Genomic DNA, 21382 nt, shown 5'->3' on the forward strand with positions numbered 1-21382 from the left:
TCATAAGAGTTCATAAAGTAGCAATGTCTATACCTTAGTCCGCATGTCTCCTAAGAGCTGAGAGCAGTAAATTTTTAAAGAGAAAAATTAAAAATAATGAAGAACATTTTGCTACACAGCACAATGAAGTAGGAATACATAATGCTCATAATCAGAAACATTAAACTTTTTAATATATAGATACATAAGAACAGCTTATTAGCAGGCTATATCTTTCATCTTACCAATATCTTTTAGTCCAAAAAAAATATGTAAGCACAAAAATATTTCCTTAACCAGTTTTCCCAATTTAAGTCTTCTATTTGGATCCTTTTGTTATTTCCAAAGTTAACTTTATTCCTTTAATTTTTTCCAAGGTCCAAATTGGGTTTGGAATTCTTTTCCTAAAAACTGATAGTTATAACTGGAATACTATACTATGCAAATAATGGAAGTAGATAGAATCAATTTATTGGGATTTAGCTTTTAGCCCTGGTGGTTAAATATTTCCCATATAAGCCAAACACAAAATCTCAACATCTTAGTATTGTAAGTAATATTTCAAGAAAAACCTCATTCAATTCATAAAATTTATGTGAGCAGAATTTAACTGGTAAATCATCTATTTAAAAAGAAACTAGAAAATATGAATTGAAAAATCATAAATTTAAAACATCTTCTGATTTAGTATCATCAGAACAAGACGTGATCAATATAGCCAATGCCCAAGAGAACCAAGTTCCTACCTAGTTACATTAATTTATTTAAAAATAATCAAATGGCGGAGATAAAAGGAAAAATTAAGCACATATAGATTGTCAGAGCAGAATTACATATATTACTACATTTATTACATTACAGTGATAACAAATATTTTTTTAAACTTGTTTTTAAATTTTTTTGGCAAAACTATATTATATCAACACTGGTTAAGATTGAGGTATAGTTTTAAAAGGTACAATGTATTTTTTAATTTCAAAACAAAGATGAGGCCTTTTGTAAGTTTTGAGTATAAAACTGAGAAAGTGCTTCTCAAACATGGGATTAATATAATTTGAAAAAGGAAGTGTCATACTGAATTGACTTGGGAAACTGGCAAAAGTCCATTATTTTCATTGTTTCAAATGACACTTTCTTCATAAGTTTATATGAGAAAAACAGAGGTGATATATGTACCGCAGTCTTATGAAAAAGTTTCATTTGTACATTATGTTTTTATTATTTATTAATTAAATATATTTTTATTTATCTCAGAGAGGAAGGGAGAGGGAGAGAGAGATAGAAACATCAATGATGAGAGAGAATCATTGATTGGCTACCTCCTGCACGCCCCACACTAGAGATTGAGCACGCAACCCAGGCATATGCCTTTGACCGGAATCGAACCTGGGACCCGTCAGTCCTCAGGATGATGCTCTATCCACTGAGTCAAACCGGCTAGGGCTGTACATTATGTTTTTAAAGCTCACTTATATGTGTCAAGCATAAAGAGCCAGAAAGATATATTAATTAAAATATATCTTTAAGTTGTACTTTCTCTCAGCTCTGAAAATACAAGTAAGTAAAAAACTAAACAAAATCCTACTCCAAACTAAAACAATCTCCAAATACTCAAGGTTGACTTAGCCTTGAAATTATATGCTCATAGTGTATATATTCTGTCTGCCCTAACTCTGTGTATAATATAGTGCATAAAACACATCACCAGATTAGACATCAGTATTTATATATATATTTTTGATCTTATAATTTTAGTATTTATATTTTTGATATCCTATCAATGACTATTGGCCATCATTTAATTTCTGACCAAATAAAGATCAAGAATTAATTATACTGCTTTTAACACTGCTCACATTTGATCTTCCTAGATTCAATCCACAAGAATTTTCCCACCTTCCTTCTGACTCTGTGGACTGGCTTACTCATACATTAGTTTCATAATTAGAACATCTATAAAGATAAGAAAATAAAGAAAAGTACCAAGGCATCTGCTACTGCCTCCTCCACATCAGAACCTGTGTTCAGGACTCGCATGGCACTGACAGAAGCTGACAGTCGACTTGATTGGCTGATCCCATATCCTGGACCTAGTTCATCAGAAGAAAGAAAAAAGTTTTGAGAGAGTCATAAATGTAACAGTGTCAGGTTAGAAATTTTAATATCCTTAAGGGGAAAAAAAAAAAAAACCAATGGGGAAAGCATTTTAAAAGCAATACAATATTTTCTGGTACATATAGTTTTTGGTCAAAAAATGGTAAAGGCAATTAAAATTGCTGACAATCTGTAAAAACTAAATTTAAAGACCAGTGGTTACAATACATTCACAATCAGAAGGTGGAAGAAAGCATGGCTGGCCGACTAGGAGCTTACAAATCTGTAGCATTGTAATTAATCCAGCTTTTAGTCGGGCCAATCTCCTCCACATTGGTGAGACTAGAACAAATGTCAATCTTCAAACCAATAATGATTATTAAATTCAATGAAGCCACACGAGGACTTTACAAGAGAAAAAACCCTCTAATTATTATCTCTTCTCCTTCAAGACAGGCTGAATTCATTCTACAACGAAGACATATCATTTGATATTTGTTAAGTACCTACTAATAAGTGCCTGACATTCTGAGGTATGTGAAGACAAACCAGATGGGTTCTCCCCCTTAACTACTTTCTATGCCATCATGCACAATTAAAACACTTCATCCACCATTTTGGTTTTTTTTTTTTTTAATGTACAAAGATGAGGTACATAACTGAGAACATAAAACAATTCTATATTTAAAATGACATAACTTAGATTATACAAAAGAAAAATGTCCATCTGCCAATGAAAAAAATGTTCAAATAAGGTTGCTAAAGGGGAAAAAATTACTTGGAGGAAAATAAAAATACCACAAATTATTTATTCTCCAACAAATTAAATTTAAATAAAAAACAAATTGATTTTAAAACATGAATATTATTCAATGGAAACTGAAAGGGACAAAAATCTGAAATGCACAGATGAGAGTGAAAATGTACTCATCCTTCACCTGAGGCCCCATACACATCGGGGGCGTAGAGGGCACCAGTAGATCTGGAATGGTGTCTGGAGGCTGGAATAACAGGACCATACAAACCTCATCTATTACCACAGAAACAAGGAATAGTGGCAGCACTACAGTCAGGCAAGGAGAGTTAGTTAACACTGGCATTACTTTTAAAAGTTAAGGGTCAGAATATTGCCAAACAGGGTAATTGAACATTAGCAATTGAACATCATCCTTGACACACAACAGATCTTACACCTAAGGGGACAGACAATCCCACAGGAGACAAAAAAAGTAAGTATTCAAATGGAAGGAAATGTCAAAAGTACAAGCATGAAACAAAAAAATGAACACTGTAGTTTAAAAAAAAAAACCACTATGGTAACTAGTAATCAATAATAATCCTATCTCCTCCAATCCTAAACCCAATGAAAGTTATTACTATTCTATTTTATAAATAGGTAAACTAAAGCATAGAGAGAGATTAATTAACCTGATCAAAGCCACACTTGTTTGTGATATACCTCAGTATCTTACTCTTTCAAGGATTAGGATCTCACACTTACCATCTTCACATTGTTCAAAAGATAATATACATCATTTATGTTAACATAAACATTTTCCATATAGTTCATAAACTGTAAGTTCTACATTCAGTAGATTATTTAAATATTAAAGCACATTTGAGCATCAAAGAAAGAACATTACGAATTTAATATTAAAAAACCCCGGAAATGTGTGAAACATCTCCATGCCCTTATGGCATGTTTCTCTAAATCTAAATTTACCATATTTAAAATTTTAGATCCTAAAATCCACAAGATCACCACCATAAAGTAAATATTTTTCATACATGTAGAAACAAATAAGTCAGGAAGAAATTCATTTTGATACCTAACAAAATATATTACTTTTATTCTAAAAGTTACTCTTCTTCAGATACATTAATTAGAGCAGTTAAAATACTTTTGTTTCATAAATCACTCTTTCCTTTGCCACAGGAACTTAATGAATAAGAAAATGATAAAAAATATTGAGGAAAGGATTACACAGAAATAATGCTGCACAAAATGCTTTATTAAACCTTGAAAGATGATTCATTTATTGTTAGTAAACATACTCATATATAGTTTTTTTTAAAAAAAATATATTTTTATTGATTTCAGAAACGAAAGGAGAGGAAGAGAAGATAGAAGCATCAATGATGGGAGAGGATCATTAATTGGCTGCCTCCTACACACCCCTCACAGGGGATTGAACCCCAAACCCGGGCATGTGCCCTGACCGGGAATCGAACCAATGGTCTCTTGGTTCTTGGCTTTATGCTCAGCCACTGAGCTATACTGGCTGGGCATAAAATTAGTTTTAATTTTACTCAATAGAAATAATTTCTATAATGGTGAGACAGAGTTGAATCAATATAGCAATGCCTAATGGATGAAAATCTCTGTAAAACTTCAAGTAATTAGTAGTTATCTGTTGGTGAAGATAACACGGTAGGAGGCAGCACTCATGTGCTTGTCATAATTTAAGCCTTTCTTAGTTCTGGAAATAAATGGAAACTAAGGGTGCAAGTTCTGGGGAAGTTCAGCTTTGCTCAGCTCTGATTGATTTGTGATGTTTTAGGGCCCTCACACTGGCCATGTGCTACCACTGAATAAATGGCAAGCTATGGAATCCACCTGTTAAATGGCAATATTCAAGTTAGAGGCAACAAAAGAATTCACCAAATAAAATAAGGACAGCAGAATACAGGCAAATACAGCATAAAATGGGAACGGGGGATAACCTCACCTCTGGGAATAATGCTACTCTTAAACCCTGTGTAACAAACCGGGCTTATCTGATACCTTTACTATGCAGTATGTATCTATATATATAAAAGCCTACGTGACCATTATGACCAAACAACTGGTCGCTATGATGTGCACTGACCACCAGAGGGCAGACACTCAATGCAGGAGCTGCGCCCTGGAGGTCAGTGCACTCCCACAGCCAACCTCCCGCAACCCCTCCCCGCTGCTGGCCAACCTCCTGTGGCCCCTCCCCCCGGCTGGCTGGCCAACCTCCCCTGGTCCCTCCCCCTGGCTTGCCAGCCTCCCAATAGGCCTCAATCACCAGCTTGGCCGAGGGACCCTACCTATGCATGAATTTGTGCACCGGGCCTCAAGTCTATAATAATAAAAGCATAATATGCTAATTAGACCGGACGTCCTTTCGGATGACCTTCCCGGATGAAGCCAGGGCTCCGAGGGAAGCCCGGGTGCTGGGTGCCTGCCAGTGGCCGGAGGGTAGCCTGGGTCCCGTGTGCTAGAGGGAAGCCGGTGCCGGCAGCTGGGGGAAGAAAGGCCTACACTTGCATGAATTTCATGCATCGGGCCTCTCGTATGTAAATAAAAGGCTATAAAAGTAAGTTCTTCTAAAACTATAGTACATAATTAGTAGACTTAATATTAGTAGACTTAATAAACAGGATATTTCATTAGTATCAGGAAAACTGCTTCCTTTAATAAAATTTAAGTGACTTAAATTGTCAAATGGAAGCTTTGAGATGAATCTAGAAAATTAATGGCTAGACAACATATCTCTTAAAAATAGACATTAACAATGCTTATTTTATTTTAGTTAGTTAGTTATTGTGTTAATCCTCACCTGAGGATATTTTTTCCATTGATTTTTAGAGAGAGTATAAGGGAGGGAGAGAGAGGACAGGATGGAGGGAATGAAAAGGCAGGGAGGGAAGGAAGGAGGGAGAGAGGTAGAGAGAGTAGAACATTGCTGTGACACATCGATTGGTTGCCTCCATCTGGGGCTAGGGATTGAACCTGCAACCCAAGTACATACCCTTGCCCAGGAACTGAACCCACAACCCTTTGGTGTATGGGCCAATGCTCTAACCACTGAACAATACAGGGGCAGGGCAACAATGTTTGTTTTTTTAATTAATTAATTAATTGTTGGTTGTAAATTTCCTTTACTCTCTATTATACAGATTTTAAAAGTACAGACACACGTTTTTGTTTCTTCATATCTTGTGTTTCCTAAGAATACTGCAGTATTATCATTATACAAATGCATATATTAAAAAAATCTAGACCATTAGATTATTAGACCATTAAAAAAATCTAAGATCCTAGAGCAGTGATGGCGAACCTCTTGAGCTCTGAGTGTCAGCATTTTGAAAAACCCTAACTTAACTCTGGTGCTGTGTCACATATAGAAATTTTTTGATATTTGCAACCATAGTAAAACAAAGACATATATATATATATATATATATATATATATATATATATATATACTTTAATATATTTTATTGATTTTTTACAGAGAGGGAGAGGGATAGAGAGTTAGAAACATCGATGAGAGAGAAGCATCGATCAGCTGCCTCCTGCACACCCCCTACTGGGGATGTGCCTGCAATCAAGGTACATGCCCTTGACCAGAATCGAACCTGGGACCCTTGAATCCGCAGGCTGATGCTCTATCCAGTTAGCCAAACCGGCCAGGGCAAGACTTATATTTTTGATATTTATTTTATATATTTAAATGCCATTTAACAAAGAAAAATCAACCAAAAAAATGAGTTCGCGTGTCACCTCTGACACGCATGTCATAGGTTCGCCATCAATGTCCTAGAGCCTAACAGAACTATTTCTAGGTGAGCAATTAGAGCCTCAGGGGAAGAGGTGCAGGAGCAGCAACACTGGTGGCAGGCACTTCTCTGAGAGGTTTTTCATACATTTTCTCATTTACAATATTTTATAAACAATCCTGAGTACGCACTACAAATTATGTAGTTTTACAGATGAGGACACCCAGGTATAGAAAAGTTACAGAACTGGGGTAAGAACTTAGGCCATCTGGCCCTAGAATATATGCTCTTATCCCAATACCCACTCTACTTCCTTCAGTTCTTGAAGGTGGCAGGCTTATTTTATACAAATGTATAATTTATTTTACTTCTTAATGTATGTGTGTACATATGGGCACACACACAGATACTCCACAGACTAAAACTACTGCATATGAATTAAAAATATCTCTGGCAATATACAGAAAGGGAAACTCTTTGGCACCTGGGACACTTGGCTAAACAACAAAGATTAAGGATATCCTTGTCTGTGTCCCCAGCTCAATGGGGTTTTCTAGGTCAGTAAAGGACAATCTAGTGATATATTTGAGCCAAATGACCCAGAGAACAATAAACTAATCTCTAGAAATTCTACACTAACATGTCTATCAAAGGAAATCATTCCAATAGACAGTAAGACCTATGTTCTACTTAAGTGTCTCAAAGTCTGAAGAGCAGCTCTCCAAGTATTAGTTACCTAAATTTTATAAAATTAAAAGAAAAATCTGAAATGGCTACATGTATGTGCATATAAACAAAGTACTAGTTAAAAATGTTAGGGGACCATGCAGAAATCCTAAAGAGTTTCAGTGAAAAATATTCTGCCTTTCCATTACTCTAAAATACTAAAGGCTTTAAAAAAGCATTTAACATTTTTATAACTGAGGTAAATATAATGTTACATGGTATTATAATCAAGGTTATAATACAATCTCTATAATGAGGGACAGATAGGTTCTACGCAGTGACATGACATGAGCCATATGATATACAGGAAATGACAAACTGGAAAATACTATAAAAATGTTAATTCTGCCCATTTTAATAGGTAGTTCATATATTATTCTGCAGCACTCTTTCCAGTAACCGCAGTCAAATGTCTAAGTTGAAATGTTAATATTTCTGCTGAAGAGGACAAAAGTACTCAAACAGTTCATATTTCAGTGGAGAGTACATATCTAAATGTTATATTTAAATTTTATGGGTTTATTTGTTAAGAAAAATACTGAATTCAATATTCTGTAGTTTAAATCTGTGTGCTATTTACTTGATTATAAAGACAATTTGTTTATACAATGTCTAACTTGCTCATTTAAGGTAAACAAACGTCAAAGGAATGTCCCAAATATAAAATTTCCTCCTGATTCTTTCCTTAAAAAAGGAGAAAAGAGATAGAGGTGAAGATACAGTCGATACAGAAAGCTAAACTAAGCTTACGCCGCGGTTATCACATGGTGACAGCAACAAGGGGAAAGCAGTGTACCCCACACCTGCCCAAATGCTTACCGAGGGGCTGGAAAGAGCGGACAGGACTTGTGTCCCGGCTGCTCTCCCGACTGGCCTCTCGGCTGCAGCCTTGGCTCACACTTGGTCGAGGGATACGACTGCTTCGGGCTGGTCCGAGCATCAGCAGCATTCAGAAAGAAGAAAACGGGAGACAGAATTTGTATTTTGGATATTTTGGTTTTATTTTTCTTTCTTGAAAACTGATCAATAACTTAAGTTTTTCTAAGGTTGGGAAGAAGTTAACTCTTCCTAGAAATGAAGCATTACCAGAAATATGGTTAAATTTCTTGAATACAGTCCTCTAACTTGTTTTAGATTAGAAGGGTAAAATAATAGTTTAGTAATTACATAAATTATACTTTTAAGATAAACTATCTAATTCAATTTATATCCTATATTTCATTTTGCCTTGGATTTTAAGTTGTTTTCCTCTAACTTGAAAGTGCCTAATCAGTCTTCAATGCTACCAAAACCTGAAACACAGAAGAAATAAAAAGTCCCAAGTCTCACGTAGAAAATCTTACCCACTGAGAGCCTAGAGGGACTAGCCTCCCTGCTACAGCCCTGGCTCCGTGGTATCTTGCTTCTCTTCTGTGCGGAGGCTGAATTGACCAGGACTCTCTGAACACCAGAGCTCACAGTGGAGAGGGCTGTTGTGGTCAGAACTCTTCCTGGAGATCCAGACCGGCTGCCAGCTGAACAAACACACACACAAACGTGAAGTTGTGAATTCCAAGAGAACTTGGGAAAGGATAAAAATTTAAGAAATACACCTGAGAACACTGTGCTAGTACTGTAACTAAGTGCAAAGGAAATGGAATGAAAAAGATTTATATATGATCATAACCTATGGGAAAAAAACATATACTACAAATACTTAAACTGAATGGTAAATCATGTGAAATATACTTTAAATCTGGGGGGGTACAAGATACCATCTATGTTTGATAAGGACAACACTATTATGATTTTCAGAACACAAGTAGTATAAAAAATTTCCAAAGAAATAACTTTCAGGCAATACATTTCATATGGCTAAAGCCATATATTGAAAAGGAAAAAATTAATAATCTGTCACTGCTATTGTTTTTGTTGAAAATATAATAAAAACTTGTTTCATGTTAAGTTGTCCTGCTTGAGAATGTCTCTGAATGGGTATAACAAAGTTATTTTTAAAATTTTTACAAAATTAAATTTTAAATGTTTACAAAATTGGCCAACTGAAAAGAAACTTGCTATTTGCCTTTAAATAGCAAAGGGATCTTGCGTGGCCACAATCAAATGTAGAAGTACTGAGGGTAGAATAGGACTAAAAGGCAAATGTCAAAGAAGTCAGACCCTTTCCAACCTGGTGATATTCAGTCTTGAAAGGAACAGGATATGTGGCCGGGGAAATAGAGAAGGAGGTAAATAAAATCTCAGAGATTAAGGCAAGGGTTTAAAAAAAACTTAAGAAACATGTTTTAAAACTAGAATTGCCTGGGTTAACTTTTCAGGGGATGAGCTCCTTGTGAAAACATTTTATATCTGCACTAACTAGATAACTGTAAGATATACTGTGACTCTAGATTCTGATAGGTAGTTAGTAACATAGAAAAGTTAAACCTGCACACAAATCTTCATGAAAGCAACATTTCCCCTTTGTTGGCATTACTTCTCCTAACCAACAGGGCAGTCACTGCTCACCTTGTGCAATTTTACCCAATCACACTTCATTTCCAAGGAGCAGAGATTAAAGACTCAAATGCAAATGAGATAAGCAGGATGTCAATGAAGGCACAGTGCTGAGTGTAAGGCAGGGAGTGGTGATTTTTTTTAGTGCCAGCCAGCTGTTTTGAGGTGACACTGGCCAGGTTTGGGAATTTAAAAATTGAAGCTTTAAAATTTCCTGGTTTTTACCATGTTGTGTAGTAGACCAAATAATACATGAATGGAGACAGGCGGGATGTGGTCCATGGGCTGCTGATCTGTGACCCTTGCTATAGTTTTCTTGGCTTTGTCTTACTGAATACAATATAAACATATGCTTAATTCCTAAACTTTACCAGCATACCATATGAAATATAACTTCCACTGATTATAGCAATACTGTAAAACAAAGTAGTGTTTCTAATGAAATTAATGACAACTATCTGAGTAGAAGAAATTCTAAACTATTATAGGGAAATTATTCAAGTCTACTTTAAAATGATGGTTCATACGAATTATTTCATGATGTTTCAGGTGAAGAATCTTTAAATCAGATTTAAGTTATAACCTTCGGGATACTCACAAGGCACCTATTTCTCCATGCAGTGTCTAAACTAAACATACACACCGAAACATCCAAACACCCAACATGCCACAAACTCACAATGCAACATAAGCTGATGGAATATTTTATGGGAACACTTGCAACAATATAAAAAGTAGAAATAATGAACTGAACATGTACAATATGGTATTCAGTTAAAACTAATATAAGTTTAGGGGTAGAGGTATTTGTAGGAGACTAGAGAATTCCTTGAAGTGTGGGTCTATTCAGCAGATAGCAAACATACAGTATAGAAGGAGAGTAACCACTCCACCTATTCTAGATATGTTGAATTTATCCAAATAATACAACAGTGATAACTGCAGTGCCTATGACTCATTTGGAATTATTTATACTTAGAAGAAAATATCAAGGCTCTTTCCCCAGCAAGAACCACCAAGGCTAATCATTTCTAAGAAAACCACAGAGTGATGACAAGGGGCATGATGTACCTAGGAAATATCAAACTACTGGAAAATACTCTAATTTGTAAAACTTAAAAATGGATGCCTAATTTCTCTTGTGCTGCCTAACGTATTCAAACTACCATTTTACATTGTTATGAGATATTTTCAAAGCATTACTAAATCTCCTTTGCTTCTGAATGTTTATACCTGTAGGGTCAACTTGGATAATTTTTAAAATCCAGGGTTTTAATAATAAAAGACAGGCCAAAGAAAAATCATAATGGGCAATATAGCTCCAAAGTGATGGGCTATTATGTTACAAATTTCTGCTGAATAGAACCCATTCTTGATAATGAAAGTAGGTGATCAAACAAGAGATGGACACATAGAGTCTACAGATTCTTACCACCAATGGTATTAGCAGATTGTGATCCTGAACAAGTGTAAAGGCAGAATTAGGGTAAGGGTTATAATCCATGTTGAGGGGAAGAGCAGATTTAAAGTGGATGGCAGATGGAAATAAGAAAGCTTTAGTCAGTTCTTAAAAAATAAAAAACCCTAAAGCAAAAAAACAAAACAAAAAAACAAAACAACCCCAATATCCCAAAACCATAGATGTCTGTAACAAAAGCAGGTACATTTAGTAGTTTTTGCAGCTGGTAAGCTGAAATAAGACACTCATGTACAAAGCAGATGAAATGAAGTTGCAAAAATAAATGTAAGTTCTTCAGCTTTTCTTCTGATGGCCTAAAATCTAAATAATTAAATGTTTAAGTTTTTATTACTTAAACATTTAATTTTAAACTATAGGCAAAGAAGAACTACAACATCTTATAGCTGAAGAAAAATTACAAGAAAAAGCTACACAATTTATCTTAAGACACACAGAATAAAACAAATGGCAGAGACTGGGTTGGGGCAGGGAGACAAAGTTTCTGACAGGCTGTACAATCATTTGTACACAACCAGTCACTACCAACAACAAAAACAAAAAGACACAATCCTTACATAAATATAAATCTGGAAGTCTCCAACTTGGTCTGCTTTTATTTATTTTGGCTAACCATCAGAACACACCTGCTTTGATCCAAGAGTTGTTTTTTTTAAATGACGACATAAAAATATGGAAATACCATGCAAACTCTAATGAATTATTCTACAACAAAGTGAGATGGGTATCACAACAATAATTCTGTAAACATACTATAAGGAAACTTGCATCAAATTCTATTGGGCCACAATATCTTTTTTCAAGAGGATTTGGAATGGAACATATAGTCATTCAAATAAATAAGCAAGCAAAAACTTCTCCAACATGATTTAAACCTAAGTATAGTAAAAATGTCTTCTAGTTTTAAAATCCTACTTAGGTCTAAAAGCCTATCATTACGTTCTCACTCTTTAGGAAAGATTTTGAAGTATTGTGGATTAGGGTTTTGAAGTTAAAAAAAAATCAATATAAAAAAATTGCTACATTCTACTGAAGTAGTTAAAATACACCTAAAAGTGAGGTCCTTAAGCAATGTATTAAAAAACCATACACAAAGCACTTTGAATCTCTATTGAGTTCAGTCTTTAAACTTCACGTTTTCAAACTTCACCATTATTTATTTCTTTGTTTCCTGAAGGCCACAGAATAACACAGTATAGAAGTACCCAACAGGAGTATAAAATTAAGCTGACATTGGATTATGAATAACAAATTTTATTAGCTAAAAAATATAGTACTTACTCTGGGCCCAGGCACTGTCTTAAGTGTATTAAATGTACTACATATCATTTAATCCTCACAACAATCCTATGAGAATATCCTCTTTATTTTACAGATGAGTATACGAAAATACAACTTAAAAAAATCCGGAGGGGCCATGATTCAAATCTGGGCAGTATGGCGCTAGAGTCTATGATTTTTACCCCAATATATATTTATTGATTTCAGAGAGGAAGGAAGAGGGAGAGAGAGATAGAAACATCAATGACAAGAGAGAATCATTGGCTGGCTGCCTCCTGCACTTCCCCCTACTGGGGATTGAGCTCTCAACCCAGGCATGTGCCCTTGACTGGAATCAAACCCGGGACCTTTCAGTCTGCAGGCCGATGCTCTAGCCACTGAGCCAAATCAGCTAGGGCTCTGTGATTTAAATAAATAATTCTCAAACTTTTTTGTAATACAAATTATTTGGTGATCTTATTATAGACTGAACTGAATATGGCATGAGATTATGCATTCCTAACAAGTTCCTGGTGATGCTGATGCTGGTCTGGACAGACATTTGGAGTATCAAGGCTCTACTGTGGCACACTGCTAAATATTAAGTTACTTTAAAAAATTATTCCAAAAACACACAAGGTCAGGGAAGACTGTGATATTATTCATTCCTAATTGGTTAGAAGAGCCCTTACCCAGAAGGCATTTGCCATTTTTTCTATTTGTAAAATTTGTAATTTTACTGAGCATGTCTGCTTATTTTTAGGACTCTTGTTGACTGCTCCCACCGTTACTCTGCCTGGATTTTTTGGCTTTGGAAAGAGGAGGAGAGAGAATCTGCTAGGTAGAATTATATATTCACCACCCTGGCCTTCTCCAAGCCCAGCTATCTTTTCTTTGATTCCAAGATTCAGGAATCAAGTTAAAAAGGAGACAAAATAGGGCTTCTTTATCTTGATAAATCACCTAAGCAACATGGAAGATAGTTAAATCTATTCCTTTCCAAAATAGCCTGTATGTATAACCCCAGAATGACTTTCCTAGAAAAAAATTTCTAGAAATAAGTGCTACTGAAAATCTTTTGATAAAGAAGGAATGGGAACAAGCTGCTTTAAGTTAATAATGCCATAAGTTTATGTGTTACTGTTCTGGAACATGTAGAAATGGATCATTCATTTTACCTAGGCCTCAAAATTGTGCTTTTTAACAACTGGCCTTATAGAGAAGCTCAGCTTCCAATAAAATAGCAAAAATATAAATATTAAATTTAATAAGAAATGTAACAGAACCGGTCATTTTAATTTGTTTCCTCACTATGAATCAGTTTATAGCTGCCAAAAATGCTAACTATATTCTAATAGATTTTGGGGCAAATATGAAGATACCATGTATCTGTCCTTGAATAGCATTAGCTAGATGCAACCAGATTAGATGTTAATACATGGCAATTACTTTGCCTCTAAAAAGCACAATTTTCCACATTTGCAAGTTTCTGAGTAAACTGTCAAAACTTTAATACTAAGAGATCTGTGCTACTTAAAATATCTGCATGCAAAAGTTTATACAGCAGATGAAGTTTTTCTTTCTAAGTGGCAGATATTAATGATGCAGCCCTAATAACACACCAAAGACAAGACAACACCCACTCAAAAAAATTCCAAAACATGCACAACAACTGACCCAAAACATTGAAAAAAAAAAATACCTTCATTTTTGTCAGGTGATGATGAACCTAAAGTATAGAACAAGAACTCAGTATGTGGCTTGTCTTTTTAAAATTAGCTTTGTCTTTATCCACTGGTCAATCTCCTAATACAGTAATATATAAGCAACACACTTATCATAACATATTACAAATATAGGAAAACTGATAGGCAATACGTACGCTGTGACTGAGACACCATTTTTGTTCGACTTCTTCCTCTAGAATCTGTCTTGGCATTTCCTATGCCAGCAAGTGGTGCTGAAAGCTTCGCTCTCACCCGACCTAAGAAATAAAATTTTTTTACATAAATAAAGGCAGGTTTGTATAATAATATTTAGTAACGGGGGGGGGGGGGCGGATCTCACTAAAATTTTCTAATTGAGTATGGTTTCCAAGTATTCTTAAACTCTGTAATAATAGAGTCATCACTTATAGGTTATACTTCTCTTAAAATTTTAAAAATACATACTGTTTTTTATATGTTCCACCATAAGCTAAATTTCCATCAAGGATAAGAGTAAAATCAAACTAAAAGATTTCTATTCTTAGTTTGATTAGTCCAGTAGAATTATAACTAAGAAAGTTACCATAGACATTCTATTTGTTTCTTAATTGGTAATTCCAACTCTAAAATTTCAGTATCTGTGACATTTATTCTCAAATCTAGAGTATATTAAATAAAGGAACAACAACCCAAACAATTCATTTAACTGAAAATATACTTCTTCTAAAGGGATTTGAAAGAACATCTTACTAGGTAAAATATTTAATCCTGTTATCCTGTGCTAAACATCAGATTACTACAGAGGGATATGGATGTGTTTACCATTGTCTTCCCCCAAGCAACCAATCTATTCTATAATAATAAAAGCGTAATATGCTAATTAGACCAAACAGCCGAATGACCTTCTGGACAACCTTCTGGACGAAGCCGGGGCTGCGAGGGCCAAGGCAGCGGAGGGCCAAGCCCCTTGCACGAATTTCGTGCATCAGGCCTCTAGTTTCATTTATAAAATGATCTGAGAAGTAACTATCACACAAAAGTTGGCAATTTTCTCAACACATTTCCTTCTCTATCTCCATTCTCCTCTACGAGACTCATCCCCTCCACAAAACCAAGCCACCAATATCTATCTCTGGAGCTTTTAAACCATAAGAGATGATGCTTATTAAAGCAGGTACTTGGGTCTTCTTAAGATATAGTTTCAACCACTATCAAAGCAGAACCAATACCAAACAATCACAAAGAAGGGCTCAGAATCTTTTTTATTAAAAGGTACAATTTGTAGGGCAATCACAATGTACTGCCTAGCCTGATATGACTATATCAGTCACGAAAAATAACTGGAATAGTAAGGAGAAATTACAAAATTAAGAGAGTAAGAATTGGGAATAAAACAAAAGCAAAACCAGAAGTATAGTTGGTAGAGTACTGCACTCTATCAACTTCTTCAAGGTTCCATAAAAAAGCCCATAGTTTAGGCCTTTCACCCTTTTAGAGTCTGTTTAGAGTTGGATACAATGTTCTCCTGACTAAGAAATAAAACAGAAAGATAAAATTATTATTTTTGAAATAGAGAGTTTATCCAATATAACGAAGAAATTAGGATAAGTATTGGTACTACATTCTAAATTACAATGACACAGTGCCAGAAACCATTTTTATAAAGAATTCCAACTTAAAACATAAAATATGAAAAGATCTGAAAGTGTCACATCCATGTCAAACTTAGGAAAAAGAAAATGTGTATCCAATCAGCGATTTAATAAGACAGACTTTATGTAGAATAAATATAAAAATTGAATTTTTCCTTCTCTACAAATTAAAAAGCAATAAATATTAATTTTTAAGTAAGCTGGCTCAGTAAAATAAAATATTATATCTAGCAAGTTTTTTGTACTCTCAAATTCAAATCACATATGTAATTCCCAACTAACTAATTAAAAAACAAAGATACATTTAAAAGCTGATGATATTTAAACTCCAATAAGGCAATGGCACATGCTTCCCCAAAGTATAAGTGAGTTGGCATACATTAAAAAAACATAAACACAAAAACAAAAGAAAAGCATTACTGTCACTATGGAAACAAATGGAACTGTGTGCTAACTTTATACTAGATATTATTAAACATGTTAAGCAATTATGTTTTTCCAGCATGAGATGATCGAAGATACAAAGCAAAACTCCGGAATGAAGAATTAAAAAAAAAAATCCACATACATAACTAACACAACCAAGCATAAAATGTAGAAGCTACCACAGCTGGCAAATAATATAGATTTGCAAAGAAATTAGCCTATTTTAGTTTTTAATATTTAATTCCTATTGATGAAAATATTAATATAGAGGTATGTGTGTTACTAGCAAAATGCGTAAGTCTTACCATCTTCGGATGCTGTTCCTAAATAAGAGAAATAAAACAATAACATTTCAACAAATTCTGCCAATGCTAATTGTTAAGACCTACTTTGTGACTCCCACCCAAAACTAAAATGAAAGGATAAAGACAAAACCTCCTCCTCTAATAGTCTTCAGTTAAGGTTCATTTTGACAAAGAACAAAAATTGAGGTAACCTAATGACTCACAGCACAAAAGGTTAAAACTAGGCAATTGAAAATGGCAAAATTCCATAACGTAAACTTTTTTCCTGCTGTATTTCATACTCAAAATTTGAAATGATGAAGAAAATCAGGAAAATTAATCACTCAAGAAAGATGCAACTGTCATTACTTCCCTTTGAAATGAAGATTTTCATAGATCTTTCCAGAGTAAGAATATTTTCGGTGCATTTTCAAAGTTAGTCCACAAGAGAACTAGAAAAGCTAACTGACAAACATAGGAACCAAATTCACGACCTAGGCCTCATTAACCCAGTATTGTCACCAAAGCATTATAAAGGCCAATCAATTCATCAGCTATTTACTCAACATTTATGTTTGCTCCCTAAGATGTCAATGAAAATGAGCAAAAATGACCAAACACAAATATCATAGCTCACTACTACTAAAGGGCAATAACAGATGTCTCTCTGTGTGTATATAGATATTTTTTAAAATATAGGATTGAGCATCACATCAGTGAGAGTAACACAGCACATAACGAGTGTTTTGTCAAACAGGCTGTTTCTGACCCAAACAGGAAAATATTTTATCTGAAAAGTAAGAATGATCTGTTTTTAAAGGATCCACAATATCTCAGTGATAGAAGTCATATAAAGGGTTTGATGGACTTTCATTTCATTCAAAAAATTTTAAAAATTTATGAAATATATTAAACATTAGAGAAGCATAGAGACTAATATAAGTAACACTCATGTGCCCAATACATGATTAAATGTTCCATTTCTTCAGAATGAAAGATGTATCGATTTCAGAGATTATGTAAAAATTGACAGAAAAATCCAGTTCTCCATTTTTCCTTGATCTCATACTGTGATTTAGAGACTCAACATCTTCTTACAACCTCTTTCATAAAACTCAAATTCCTAGGTAACATGAAGGTACCTAATGCAGTGAAGGGAAAGTGTGGACAAAATACTGCCTATTAATAGACAAAAAAATACCTCCCAGATTAAAAAAAAATACTATATTGAACCAAGTAACAAAAAATCATTTGGAAAAAAAAATCATTTGAATAATGATTTAAAGGCAAAGCTTAAAGTCAAGTTTTGATCAAATGTTAGTTTAAAAGTCACTCTTGAAAAGAGAGCATCTGTAACTTGAATTTTATGTTCATAAATAAGCAACTGAATCTGAAAAACTTGTCATTTGTTTCTCTGTATCAGAGTCTGTAAACGAAAGAATTGAATCAAATAATTTATGAGATTCCTTTCTATTCTTCTAAGTCTGATATATCAGAGAAAAACTTAAGAAATCAAGATTATTACTAAGAGCTCAAGTAAAAACATTTAAGACAACCGATTTAACTTACAACAAACAGTAATCTAGTATTTGGGTAGACTGGGAAACCCCAAAATAGATATGCCTAATCTAAAATAAAACCACATCGTGTAGGCATTTTCACATTAAGACTGCTGCTAAATAAGCAGTCTATTTTCAGAAATGAAGAAAATAAAGATATTAAATAGAATCTAAGAACCATAAAAATCTTTAGTAATAGAATCAGGGAGTTCTTACCATCCATCTTGTCAGAAGTATCCTCTATGATGAAAAAGCAAGTAAAGAACAGAGGAAAACTTAGTATATTAGAAAAAATGAATATATAAGACCCAGAAAACATTATTTTTAAGAAGACAGAGTTCATAGCATAGACATATATATGTGAAGCTTGTTTTCAACTAAAACATTAAGTAAGATGAGGTTCCTCGTAGCTAGAGACAATAACAACAACAACAACAAAAACCTGAGTCTGATTTTTACTAGCCTAGAGAGAGAAGTTAGTGAAGCCCATGTCCTAATCTTGGACCCCTGCCATCATCAGGCAAACCCTCTGCTCTTGTCTGTTGAGTTTCTCCTAATCAGAGTCCCACCTTGCCTTGCTTATTCTTTTCCTCTGTAGCTTACAGGAAACCAAAAATTCTACTCTTAAGCTCTCTCTTCATTACCTTATCTAGTGCCTGTTGCTCCGCCCCACCCCCCACCCCCCTTTCTTAGAACTTTCAGGCCCTATAAAACCTTAAGTCTGGATAAAACTACTTAATGTTTTTACTCCACTACTTGAGGTGCCCAACAGAGAAAATCACAAAACCACGAAATCATGCAGACTGGCACTATAAAAACTGGGATAATTATCAGGCTTTGTGTCTGTGCAGGAAAGTATTAACGTATCAGGTTTGAGTTGATCTTAAGGATCTTATGGGGCAGGCCTTTGGGAACTTTGTTCTGGATGCACCCTATAACAATGAAAGGTTATTCTGTGTACAAGATGAGGGGTGGAGGGAGGAATACTAGGTCTTAAGCCAGCTTCCCTGGGCAGAAACACTGGGAATATGTTCCTGCTTTTTACTGCTGGAGGAAGGAGCACTTATGTGCAGCCCCTCATCTTCACCCCTGGGAGGGAGAACTTTGAAAGGCTACCCGATGAGTCTTTTTCCTTGCTGATCCTGCTACATGTCCTTTCACTGTAATAAACCTCAGCCATGAATACAACTGCCTCTGAGTCCTGTGAATCCTTCTATCAAGTGCCCAAATATGGGTGGCTGTAGGGAGTCCAGAATGCCCACAACTTGTGCCCCCTCAATGGCTATTCCAAAACTCAAGCCACTTCTCGGACACCCTGCTTTTTATTAGCACATAATCCTGACTCTGACTCCCAGGCATCAACACAACCACCTCCTAGATGACACTTTTCCTAATGTCCACTCCCCAACTCCCAAATACATCTGAATCTACAACCTTCATTTCCTTCCCTTCTACATCAGCGAAACTGGTGGCCCTTCCATATCCAAGGTGAACTTCCCAGCTATGCTCTATACTCCCATTCCTCAGGTCTTCCATGAAATTTTGGTCATAAATTATTTCCTCTCATCCTTGCATTGTTAACTTCGTCTCTCTACTGACTCTACCATCTTAGGATATAAACATATTTAACTCCTCTGATCTTAAACAAAAAGTTCATTAACCTTTTTTATTTCATTTTGTTATTTTTTCCAGTGATTTTTAGAGAGAATGGAAGGGAGGGGGGGAAAGAGGCAGAGAGAGGAGGGAGGGAGGGAGGGAGGGAGAGAGAGAGAGAGAGAAAAAGAGAGAAACATGAATTGGTTGCCTCAGCACAGGCACCCCTACCGAGGATGGGGATCAAACCTTGACTGGGAATCACACCCAAAATCCTGCTGTGCTCAGGCCGATGCTCTAAACACTTAGCAACACTGGCCAGGGCCGTTTTTTCTTTTTTTTTTTAAAAAAAGCTAATTACCTTTAACTACAAAAATTCCCCACAATGGTCTTTCAGTGCTTATCAAGCACAGCAAAACTTTAGATTCTTTTCCCAACTTCTTCCACAATTAACTGAAATCTGACTCCTGTTCACATGACACCAACAAAACCACTTATTTTCTTTTCCATTTTAGCAATTCCATAAACCCAGTTGTTGAGAACAAATATTCATAAATATGCATACATATATCAAGGCTTCCTTAATATAAATTGTCTCCCATGGCACCAAGCTTTCCTCTTCAGGATCAAGTTTTAAAGGGTAAACTCCAAAACACTCCTAATATTCCTAGTTTCCAAAGGATTTGGTACTTTAGTGGAAGAAAAACCCAAGAGCCACAGGAAACGAGCTCATTGTCCCTATGAACCTGGGTCAGATGAAGAAAAGAGAATAGAGGACAGGATACCTTTCCCTTCTTTAATGAAGCAAACATGAAATTCAAACTTTAAAGAACCAAAAGAAACAAATTAAGTCAATCTCATGGCATTATTCTAGGCTTTCTTATGAAAAAAATGTTACAAATTAGCTTTCTATTTAACATTAAAACATTTCAAATATAATATTTTTGTGGTATTACAATGAATAGATATTAAATGTATTTTATTTTGAAGACTTAGGATGAATAAGTTTTATTTTTATTTGTTTTGCAGTTTTTTCCCACTTAGAAGATTAAAATGTAATTCATGTACTATAAAATTCACTTTCATAGTATACAAGTCAGTGTTTTTTAATATACTCACAAGGTTGTACAACCCCCATTACTACCTAATTCCAGAACAGTTTCATCACTCCAAGAAGAACTCAGACCCATTAGGAGTCACTCCCTACAGCCCTGACTCCCAGCCCATGGCAACAACTAATTTACTTTGTTTCTGTGGAACCACCAAATCGGGGGTATCAGGATGAGAATCCAACCAACTGACCTACCCAGCCAGGGAGGAAGGCACCAATCTTAACTTTCTTGTTATATTTACAGGTCTTTCAATTTGCATTTGCTTGATTACAACTGAGGTTCAACATTTGTTTTGGTGTTTTGGAGGCCAATTTTGATACATGATTTTCTTGATATATGTAGAATGTTTTTTCTATAAAAATAAGTTCAGGTGTTTCTCATAGATAAGTATGTGGCAAAAAACTTTTTAAAAAAAATATATTTTATTGACTTTTCACAGAGAGGAAGGGAGAGGGATAGAGAGTTAGAAACGTCAATGAGAGAGAAACATC

The 21382-nt window shown here is 35.0% G+C and overlaps 1 protein-coding gene across 24 annotated transcripts in view; it reads right to left on the reverse strand.

Moving 5' to 3' along the window:
* Positions 1–21382, reverse strand: part of CLASP2 (cytoplasmic linker associated protein 2) — a gene marked incomplete at its 5' end in the record, with an annotated part of 144715 nt that overhangs the window by 47539 nt on the left and 75794 nt on the right. For 4 of the 24 annotated variants that reach the window (XM_081106464.1, XM_081106449.1, XM_081106451.1 and 1 more), the window contains 8 exons: positions 34–57; positions 1963–2069; positions 3012–3074; positions 8149–8256; positions 8673–8843; positions 14442–14543; positions 16649–16666; positions 18403–18426. In XM_081106464.1, coding sequence (XP_080962590.1) covers positions 34–57; positions 1963–2069; positions 3012–3074; positions 8149–8256; positions 8673–8843; positions 14442–14543; positions 16649–16666; positions 18403–18426 — 617 coding nt within the window. Of the gene's footprint in view, positions 1–33; positions 58–1962; positions 2070–3011; positions 3075–8148; positions 8257–8672; positions 8844–14261; positions 14289–14441; positions 14544–16648; positions 16667–18402; positions 18427–21382 lie in introns of all 24 variants that reach the window. The other 20 variants (XM_081106468.1, XM_081106454.1, XM_081106460.1 and 17 more) reach the window with 8 other exon arrangements.

This window comes from Myotis nattereri (genome assembly GCF_964212035.1).
Source record: "Myotis nattereri genome assembly, chromosome: 14".
Lineage (NCBI taxonomy): Eukaryota > Metazoa > Chordata > Mammalia > Chiroptera > Vespertilionidae > Myotis > Myotis nattereri.